This window comes from Pelophylax lessonae (genome assembly GCF_965119305.1).
Source record: "Pelophylax lessonae genome assembly, chromosome: 3".
Classification (NCBI taxonomy): Eukaryota; Metazoa; Chordata; class Amphibia; order Anura; family Ranidae; genus Pelophylax; species Pelophylax lessonae.
The window spans coordinates 204,562,388-204,573,371 of record NC_138770.1 but is presented as its reverse complement, the minus strand read 5'-3'; the positions used below and the strand labels follow the sequence as shown (position 1 = coordinate 204,573,371).

Below are 10,984 nucleotides of genomic sequence, written 5' to 3'. Positions count from 1 at the left end.
ATCAGCACTGGATGGGTAATACCGATGCTGGGTGAGTGATACCGATGCTGAGTGTGTGATTTCTGTGCTGGGTGGGTGATACTGGTGCTGGGTGCAAGATATCAGTGCTGTTTGGTATTCCAAGTATTTGCTTGGTATCCCTAGTATGGTATAGTGCTTGGTATCCCTAGTATGGATGATACTGGTGTTGGATTGGTGATATTGGTTCTGGGTGGGTAACAAGGTGAATACATGTGCTGGGTGGGTGATACCATGGCTGGGTGGATACTAGCATTTTTGGATTGGTAATATCAATGCTTGGTAGGTAATACTGATACTGGGTGGGTGTTACTAGTGCTGAGTGGGTGAAACAGGGGATGGGAGTGTAATACTGGTGTTGGGTGGGTGATACAGCGGCTGGGTGGGTGATAAAGGGGCTGGGTGGGTGATATCAGTGTTGGGTGGGTAATACTGGTGCTGAGTGGGTGATACAGGGGCTGAGTGTGTGATACTGGTGCTGGTTGGGTGATACACGTGCTAAGTGGGTGATACCGGTGCTGGGTAGGTAAAACTGGTCCTCCTGAGTGGGTGATACAGGGGCTGGGTGTAAGGTAACTGTGCGGGTAATAGAGGGGCTAGGTGTGTGATACCAGTGCTGGGTGGGTAACACTGGTGTTAGGGGTGTGGTACCAGTGTTCGGTGAGTGATACCAGGGTTGGGTGGGTAATATCATGCTGGCTGTGTAATACTGGTGCTGGGTGAGTGATACCAGTGCTGGATGACTGATGTTGGTGCTGGGTGTGTAATACCATACTGAGTATGTGATAATGATGCTAGGTTGGTGATATTGGTGCTGGGTGTGTGATACCAATACCACGGGGGGGGGTTGTCAGGGTGATACCCAGCTTGGCTGTTTGAACCTATTAGCTGCAGTAAAAACAGCATGGCAATGTTCTTAAAAGGATACTCCATTTAGAAAAACAAAAAGGCCAAGATTTTATATTCAAAAACATGGCAATCTAACTGAATGCCCTTGTGTATAAGCAGCATTGGAAGGATCTCGTATTCTCTGTCTATATCAGCCTGATAGGTTGTGGCAGGATATATGTGTGAATTATATAAGACAGTGCTCTACCTACAGGGTCACATGGTACATCAATTAACAACTACCTAATATTGCTAATAATTCATCCAAAGGCTGGGTATAAAACACATGGGGTGACAATGTGAGCAGTGGAGATTGTCAGATCAGTCGCATTTTAATTTTTACATTTCATGTGTCCCTCCTACTGGATGGGCCCCTGCTGCCTTCCCCGGGCTCCGGCCTGTACTTCAGCCAGCAAATGACCCAGGTAACCACCACTGAGAAGAGGGCCAGCACACTGGCCACTGACAGGCAGATAGGCCCTGCAGGAGAAGGTGCCGGGGCCCCACTGTATCTGTTCACAAAAACCAAGCCAGCAAACAAAAGAACCACCATGGCTATGAAGGAGAACACCACACAAACACAGCCTGCGGTCAGCACTGCCCTTTTACAGCTCTGGCATCTCTCATAGCCCCTTCTGGGTGAGGGGGCACTGGCTGCCTGGGCTTGGCCTAGGGCCGAAAATGTTTCCCGGTCTCTGTTAGCGGCAGCGGCTGCCGAAGTGGCCTCTGGTCCAGACTGCACAGTGTAGCGAAGCTCAATGGCACCATGGAGCACAGCAGCACCTGGCGTGCCATGGTGGTATGGCAGGCCACGTTGATGATAGGTGATGGGTGGAAGGATGTCCTGGGGAAATGGGTCATCATGCCGTACGTACAATGGGAAGGCTTCGGCCACCTTAGTGTTCACAGGCAACGCGTCCACCCTGGAGTCTGGGACCACGGTGCGATGGCGGCATATCGGGCAGGAGAGACGCCATGGCCGATCCTCTCTGCGGTGAAGGGTGTTCAGGCACTCTTGGCAAAAGGTGTGCAGACACTCCAGCAGCTTGGGGGCTCTTCTATCCAAATCAAAGTAATTGTAGCATATTTTACACTCATATTCCTCATAGGACAGGGTGAGATCTGAGCCTGAGCTGCCACTGGTCTGGTTAAAAGCCATGTCCAAACTTCACTCCAAGGCCCATAGCCCAGTGCTGGATTAATCATACACCTCCCTGGAAGAAAGCAGCACAAAGGAAAGCAACCCAAATAAATGTCACTGATCAGAAATCAGACAGTCAAATGCATTTATAACATTCATATACAGAGCACAGTGATTACCAGGACAGGTCACTGGTCATCTACTGCCTGACACACACTACAAGTGGATTGAAATAGGTCCTGTGACCTGGCCCTTTGATGGTGGCACGTCACTGGTCATCACCTGTTTGACTTTTTCCAATAGAGGATTTTATTTTGCATCTCTGATCTGGTCCTGTGATTGTGACTTGTCACTGAATTAGTGGATTGCAATCAGTCCCGTGATCACTGGTAATCTAATGTCTGATATTTTTTATTGGTGAATTGTAACCAGTACTGTGATCTGCTTCTATGATTGTAACACATGCCACATGTGATCTACTGTCTGACATTTTCTATTAGTGGATTTTAATTAGGATCTGTGATCTGGTCCTTTGATCATGACATGTCTCTGGTGACCTACTATCTGACATTTTCTGTTACTGGATTGTAATCAGTCCTGTGATCTGCTCCTACAATGGTGACATGTCACTTGTCATCTATTATTTTCTAATTTCTATTAGTGGATCGTAATTAGTTCTGTGACTTGCCCCTTTAAATGGTGACATGTCTTTGGCAATCTATTGCTGGGCATACACTATTAGTGGATTGTAATCTGTTCTGTGATCTGACCCTATGATTGTGACATGCAATGGTGATCCATTATCTGCCATTTTCTATTAGTGTAATATAAATAGGATCTGTGATCTGGTCCTATGATTATTATTATTATACAGGATTTATCTAGTGCCAACAGTTTGTGCAGCGCTTTACACGTGTGAAAGGTCTCTGGGGATTAATTATTTTTTATTAGTGGAATGTAATCAGTCCTGTGATCACTACTGATCAATTGTCTGGCATTTTCTATTAGTGGATTGTAATTAGGATCTGTGATCTAGCTATATGATCACGATGTGTCACTGGTGATCTATTGCCTGACATTTCTAATAGTAAATTGTAAACAGTCCTGTGGTGACATGTCTCTGGTAATCTACTGCCTGATATTTTCTATTAGTGGATTGTAATCATGTCTGTGACTTGGACCCTATGGTTATGACATGTCTCTGGTACTCGATTCACTGACATTTTCTATTAGTGGATTGTAATCAGGTCTGTGACTCGGCCCTATGATTGTGACATGTCCCTGGTAATCGATTGTCTGACATTTTCTATTAGTGGGTTGTAAACAGTGTTATCTGGTTCCTATGATAGTAATGGCCATCTATTATCTGACATTATGTTATAATAGTGATTGTAATTAGGAGCTGTGATCTGGCCCTATGATTGGGACATGTCTCTGGTAATCTACTGTCTGACATTTTCTATTAGTGGATTGTAACCAGTTCTGTGACTTCACTTGACCCTATGATTGTGACATGTCTCTGGTCTATTTACTGATATTTTCTATTATTGCATTGTAATCAGTACTGTGACTTGACCTTCTGATTGTAAAATGTCTCTGGTCTACTTTCTGGTATTTTATATTGTTGCATTGTAATTAGTTCTGTGTGACTTTGCCTCTGGTCTATTCTCTGATATTTTCTATTGTTGTATTGGAATCAGTCCTGTAACCTGGCCTTATAATTGTAACCTGTCTCTGATAATCCACTGTCTGATATTTTCTATAAGTGGCTTGTAATCAGTTCTATGACTTGGCCCTCTGATTGGGATATGTCCATGCTAATCCATTGTCTGATATTTTATATTATTGCATTGGAATCAGTCATGTGACCTGGCCCTATGATGGTGACATGTCATTGGTCATCTACTGTCTGATATTTTCTATAAGGGGATTGTAATCAGCTCTATGACTTGGCCCTCTGATTGGGATATGTCCATGGTAATCCATTGTCTGATATTTTCTGTTATGTTTTGTAATCAGTCATGTGACCTGGCCCTATTATGGTGACATGTCATTGGTCATCTACTGTCTGATATTTTCTATTAGTGGATTGTAATCATGTCTGTGACTTGGACCCTATGGTTATGACATGTCTCTGGTACTCGATTCACTGACATTTTCTATTAGTGGATTGTAATCAGGTCTGTGACTCGGCCCTATGATTGTGACATGTCCCTGGTAATCGATTGTCGGACATTTTCTATTAGTGGGTTGTAAACAGTGTTATCTGGTTCCTATGATAGTAATGGCCATCTATTATCTGACATTATGTTATAATAGTGATTGTAATTAGGAGCTGTGATCTGGCCCTATGATTGGGACATGTCTCTGGTAATCTACTGTCTGACATTTTCTATTAGTGGATTGTAATCAGTTCTGTGACTTCACTTGACCCTATGATTGTGACATGTCTCTGGTCTATTTACTGATATTTTCTATTATTGCATTGTAATCAGTACTGTGACTTGACCTTCTGATTGTAAAATGTCTCTGGTCTACTTTCTGGTATTTTATATTGTTGCATTGTAATTAGTTCTGTGTGACTTTGCCTCTGGTCTATTCTCTGATATTTTCTATTGTTGTATTGGAATCAGTCCTGTAACCTGGCCTTATAATTGTAACCTGTCTCTGATAATCCACTGTCTGATATTTTCTATAAGTGGCTTGTAATCAGTTCTATGACTTGGCCCTCTGATTGGGATATGTCCATGCTAATCCATTGTCTGATATTTTATATTATTGCATTGGAATCAGTCATGTGACCTGGCCCTATGATGGTGACATGTCATTGGTCATCTACTGTCTGATATTTTCTATAAGGGGATTGTAATCAGCTCTATGACTTGGCCCTCTGATTGGGATATGTCCATGGTAATCCATTGTCTGATATTTTCTGTTATGTTTTGTAATCAGTCATGTGACCTGGCCCTATTATGGTGACATGTCATTGGTCATCTACTGTCTGATATTTTCTATTAGTGGATTGTAATCATGTCTGTGACTTGGACCCTATGGTTATGACATGTCTCTGGTACTCGATTCACTGACATTTTCTATTAGTGGATTGTAATCAGGTCTGTGACTCGGCCCTATGATTGTGACATGTCCCTGGTAATCGATTGTCGGACATTTTCTATTAGTGGGTTGTAAACAGTGTTATCTGGTTCCTATGATAGTAATGGCCATCTATTATCTGACATTATGTTATAATAGTGATTGTAATTAGGAGCTGTGATCTGGCCCTATGATTGGGACATGTCTCTGGTAATCTACTGTCTGACATTTTCTATTAGTGGATTGTAATCAGTTCTGTGACTTCACTTGACCCTATGATTGTGACATGTCTCTGGTCTATTTACTGATATTTTCTATTATTGCATTGTAATCAGTACTGTGACTTGACCTTCTGATTGTAAAATGTCTCTGGTCTACTTTCTGGTATTTTATATTGTTGCATTGTAATTAGTTCTGTGTGACTTTGCCTCTGGTCTATTCTATGATATTTTCTATTGTTGTATTGGAATCAGTCCTGTAACCTGTCCTAATAATTGTAACCTGTCTCTGATAATCCACTGTCTGATATTTTCTATAAGTGGCTTGTAATCAGCTCTATGACTTGGCCCTCTGATTGGGATATGTCCATGGTAATCCATTGTCTGATATTTTATATTATTGCATTGGAATCAGTCATGTGACCTGGCCCTATGATGGTGACATGTCATTGGTCATCTACTGTCTGATATTTTCTATAAGGGGATTGTAATCAGCTCTATGACTTGGCCCTCTGATTGGGATATGTCCATGTTAATCCATTGTCTGATATTTTCTGTTATGTTTTGTAATCAGTCATGTGACCCCCCCTATGATGGTGACATGTCATTGGTCATCTACTGTCTGATATTTTCTATTAGTGGAGTGTAATCAGTCCTGTGATCTGGCCCTAGGATGGTGACATGTCACTGGTGGACTATTGTCTGACATTTCCTACTCATGAATTATATTCAGCACTATAAATGTAAACCTAGAAGAGAATGTCTATATCATTTACCTGGAATGACCTTACTTTCCAGGTAAATGTATATGTTTTCAGTATCAGGCATGATTTCAGCACATGGAACAACAGATTATTACTGTTTGGAAGGTAGTTTTACTCACAGAAGCTGCAATTCCCAGGAGGAAATAAATGTCACTTATTGGAATGTATTGGCAGCCTGGTCCAGCTTTAGTAAACACACTGATCTGAGTGATGTCTCATGCTTTAGGATGTGTTGAGAAAATCAGGATTTCAGCATCCATGGTCCTTGACAGTTCTGCTCTCCATCCTCCTCCTGTGCTTTCCTTTGTTTCCTCCTTGTGATGCTGCCTTGGAAAGATGTGTTCTCTTCCTTTCTTGTATTCATTTCATTCTCTGAGCCATCTCAAGCCTTTGTTGGTGTAATAAAGTCAAAAGCAGACAATAATTTCTCCACAGGTCCGACATGACTCTATATTCCATTCCTCCAGTGCCCAATGTCTTTCCAATATTGGAACAAAGGCAGCAGCTGCTCTCCTTGTCTCTTTGTGAGCTTCCTGCTTGCTCCCCAGTAATGTGATGTAACGCAGAGTCTTTGTATGCAGGATTCCTCCTGCTAATGTGCAGGATCTGACTGGTCTGGAGGACAAACACATAGCAGCATCTTTCACCTTTTCTTCTCCTTCTTTTCAGCTGATTTGCTGTACAAAAGGCAAACGCTTCCCCTTGCTATGATTTTCTGTCTCCTGTGCTTTCACTGTACACACAATGTGACACCCAGCCAGCACCTAGAAGCACAGTGAGAAATCACAAGGTAGAAATTACACATTTTACAAGGTGGGGAGTCAAACCGCGCAAAAGGCTGACATTTCAACCCTTGCAAAACCAGAGTCCTGATAGTAACAGTGTAGTGGTGGTAGACTATTTATTGCTCTATAAAAGGGGTATAATAAACCATTGTTCATGCAGAATGCTTTCACAGGCTTATTGTGTATGGTGGTCAGAATAGTCACAGTATGTGTCAAAATTCAGCATACCATCGGTGCTCTTTGCATTATTTTACAAATGTATATCTTCTATTTTTTAGATTAGAATACATTTTCTTTTGGAAAGTGATCTACAAAGGCAAAGAAGAATATGCAATCTTTTGCAAAAATCTATGTTTCTATCAATTTACAGGTTGTTTTTTTTTTTTTTTTTTCTAGGTGAAAAGCTGAAGAATGCCTTTTAGTAACTTTACAAAACTGGATGAAGAAATTTCTAGCAGTCACAGTATACAGCTAGGGCAGGAAAGGTCTGTTGTCCCCCTGTGTTTGGTTTTTTTTTTTTTTTTTTTTTTTTTTATATTCAGGCTACGTTCACATGTGGGCGCAGCGGATCACGGGCAGAATCACCGCGATTCTGCCCGCGATCCGGAAATCATTGCAAATCGCGGGACGCCTGTGCGATGCCCGTGATTTGCAATGGCACCCCAAACGCTGTGCGATGTTGCCGCAATTTCCGCTTGCCGAATCGCGATAACATCGCGCAAACAGAATCGCGGGACGCATGACGCACAAAAAAGGTACAAGAGCTTCTTTTGTGCGTCATGCGTCCCGCAATTCTGTTTGCGCAATGTTACTGCAATTCGGCAGGCAGAAATTGCGGCAACATCGCACAGCATTTGGGGTGCCATTGCAAATTACGGGCATCGCACAGACGTCCCGCGATTTGCAATGATTTCCTGATCGTGGGCAGAATCGTAGTGATTCTGCCCGTGACCCGCTGCGCCCACATGTGAACGTAGCCTCACGATTATTTTTTTAATAACAAACATTGCATACTTACCTGCTCTGTGTAGTTAGTTTTGCACAGAGCAGCCCCAATCCTCCTCTTCTCGAGATCCCCAAGAGGAGCTCTGAGGAAGGGGGGACACCCCCGAAACGCGTAAGCTTTTGGAGGTTTGCATCTCACCACGGTTCGCATCTGTGGATGAGGCTCCATGGACATTTTTGGTGGACCCATCATTTTATTCCTTACTTTGTGAGTATGATGTGTATATTATTTTATATAAATAAATTGCTTCAAAGGTAATGCGCTAGGCTGGTGCGCCCTCTGTACGTTTTCTTTTTAGAGTCTCATTTGGGTTTCCTGTTGAGAGTGGCAGCACAGCAGGAAAGACAACAACATCATCAGTCATATTTTCATGAAACCAAGTCGCATGACAACCCCTCAAGCGTAAGAGCAAACTCTTTCTTTTACATATCTCAGGATCCCCCGCCTGTGCTCCAGGCCCCTCTCGCCTGCCTACTTCCCCCAGCGCAAGCAGCTTGCTATGGGAGCACCTGAGCAGGCTCGCTCCCGATCCACTGCTCCATGTGTCCATTCACACATGAAGCTTGGCTCGGTCCCGCTCCCACTCTCTCCATATTGGGTCACTGGCTGTGATTGACAGTAGGGAGACAATGGCTACCACTGCTGTCTCAGCCAATGAGGAGGGAGAGACCTGTGAGAGCCAAGGCTCTCGTGAACATGACTGGATTGAGATGGGGCCCAGGTAAGTTTTAGAGGGGACTGGGGGCACTGCTGCACACAGAAGTTTTTTTTACCTTCATTCATAAAATGCAAGAAGTTAAAAAACCTTGAGCCTTTACAACCACTTTAAGTCTGTTCGAGCAGGGTTCAGCAAACTTCAAAGAAAATGGGAGCTAAATCTGTCAAATTTAAAAATGCTCATTTTCTGGGCTAATAGGAAACAAGGTGTAAAAAAAATAATAATAATATTAATAGAATAGCATGGGGGTTGGCACTTCCGTGGAGAACATGTAGCAATGCTAAAAAAAATTAAAAAACCTGTAAAAATTCTATTCAGCGAGGAGCAGTGTTTTTTTTTTTTTTTTTGCTTAAAGTGGAACATTACAATGTCTAAATCCTTAGAGCCCATTCACACTAGGACGTCGTGTGGGAAACCAACGTTCCCTGTTGGTTTTCCTGCACTGCATTCTATTCGCCCTGCCATTTACGATCTATAGCTGGTGTCAGTGGAAAGTTAACGACACCCAAAACACAGATTGCAAGCACAATGTGCTTGCCCACACCGGATTACATGCTACAAAAGTACTATGCCAGGTGCAGTACGTTTCCAAAAGTAGTGTGGTGAGGTGTGATTTCAGTCCATTCAATATGAATAGGCTGAAATCGCACTGCAGAGAACTGAATGTGAACCACTGGCCTTGTCCGACAGCCTCCTTCCACTCTGGGATAGCTTAAAAGCCAGTTCTAACCTCTTCATAAGGCACACATGACAAAGGAGGCGAGGGCCCCCAAAACGTTCCTGTCCACATCCCGACCTCAGTTGCTATCCCAGAATGGAAGGAGGCTGTCAGATGCCGATGGTGGTCCTGTTTTTGGTGACTCTGGCTCCACAATGTTTCAAGCTGCTCTGTTCTGTGTCTGCCTACAATGAATGTCATTACCCTTCTACTTTGGAAGTTGCTGTTTCTCTGCTTACATGTAAGTGAGGATATTGTATTTATAAATAAGCATGGTTATATTTTAAACTCAGCACCATGGCTACTTCGTTTTCTTTCGCCCATTGGACAGCCCATTTAAATAAGTGGGCTGCCCTAAATGTGATGCGCAAAAACTCACGCACCTGCATAGGTATGAATGGATCCTGGTTGTTTGTTGAATATCCGATTTATTACTTTATATATATATTATACCTAGGCATGAGCAAAACAGTTGGCCATTTAGTGCAGAGGCTTGGATCTCAAATCTAATCAGGGGTACTGACTTTACTTGCTACATGCTTTTTCAGGGTCAGTACCTTATGGCACATTTCCACTGCAAGTTCCTGCTCGTACCGGCTCGGCTCTACTCGGCCCTGCTTGGCCCGGTTTGCTTTTCCACTGCTGGTACCGCATGGTATAGTGTCGGAACGGTTCGGTACGGTATAGGTTTGCTTTTCCACTAAAGTAGTACTAAGTTAAGTGGGTGGGATAACAACGGGGTGGGTGGGATTCTCTGACCAATCAGTGGCTAGTAGTGACTGCATGCAAAGGATTGTGGGATATGGTACCAGTTTGGTACCTGTTGGAACCACAATCAAGTAGGTACTGTTTTTTCAGAGCCGTACTGTACCGTACCGTTCGGTTCCATGCAGTGGAAAAGCAAACCTATACCGTACCGTACCGAACCGTTCCGACCCTATACCATGCGGTACCAGCAGTGGAAAAGCACAAAAGCATGCCGAACCGGTACGGTTCCATGCAGTGGAAAAGCGCCATTAGATTATTCAAATGATTGAAATATCATGACAGCCAGGCAACTATGAATTTCAGAAATGGAAGACCACATGTTTCTCTCGGAACAAAGAAAAAGATGTGTTGGGCGCTTGTGCCGACAAGTGGGACCCGCACTGGGATGTGGATAAGATGGAGAGAGGTACAGGTTCTGTTTCACATGTTTCTCTCAGCTATGGTAGCACACATTTCCCTCAGCACAAGCCACAGCCGTTTAGTACATTGAATGGGAAACCCCTACATACCAGTTCGAATGGCTTGTAGAAAACTCAGGGAGCCCTGAAAATCGAGGAGCTCCAATTCACATTTAGTTGCTGACTCTGGCCTGCCCCCCACTACTTCTTGTACCCAATTTTTTTCCCTTAATTGGTAGTAAAGTGTTATTCATAATGTGCTAGTATGCACCACATAATAGCAAATCATGGCAGACTTACCTGTCAAACGCAGCCCACCAGCGCTGTGCTGTCATCGTTCCTGGTACTTCCATGTTCACCTGGTCTTCCTTCCAAGTACATGCTCTTTGACAGTTTGAATGGCCGGAATGATGTTACTTCCGGGCATGTGCGTGGGAGTCAACATCGCGGCACGGCACTATCTGCATTC

At 43.4% G+C, this 10,984-nt stretch overlaps 1 protein-coding gene across 1 annotated transcript; it reads right to left on the bottom strand.

Moving 5' to 3' along the window:
* Positions 1-883: 883 nt before the first annotated feature.
* Positions 884-6,873, bottom strand: RNF228 (ring finger protein 228). The gene is made up of 2 exons (XM_082252103.1): positions 6,242-6,873; positions 884-2,120 (listed from the first exon to the last, which is right to left on the bottom strand). Exon 2 carries the CDS (start codon positions 2,063-2,065, stop codon positions 1,253-1,255), a length of 813 nt encoding a protein of 270 aa, XP_082108229.1. The 5' UTR covers positions 2,066-2,120; positions 6,242-6,873; the 3' UTR covers positions 884-1,252.
* Between the last annotated feature and the right edge of the window lie 4,111 nt (positions 6,874-10,984).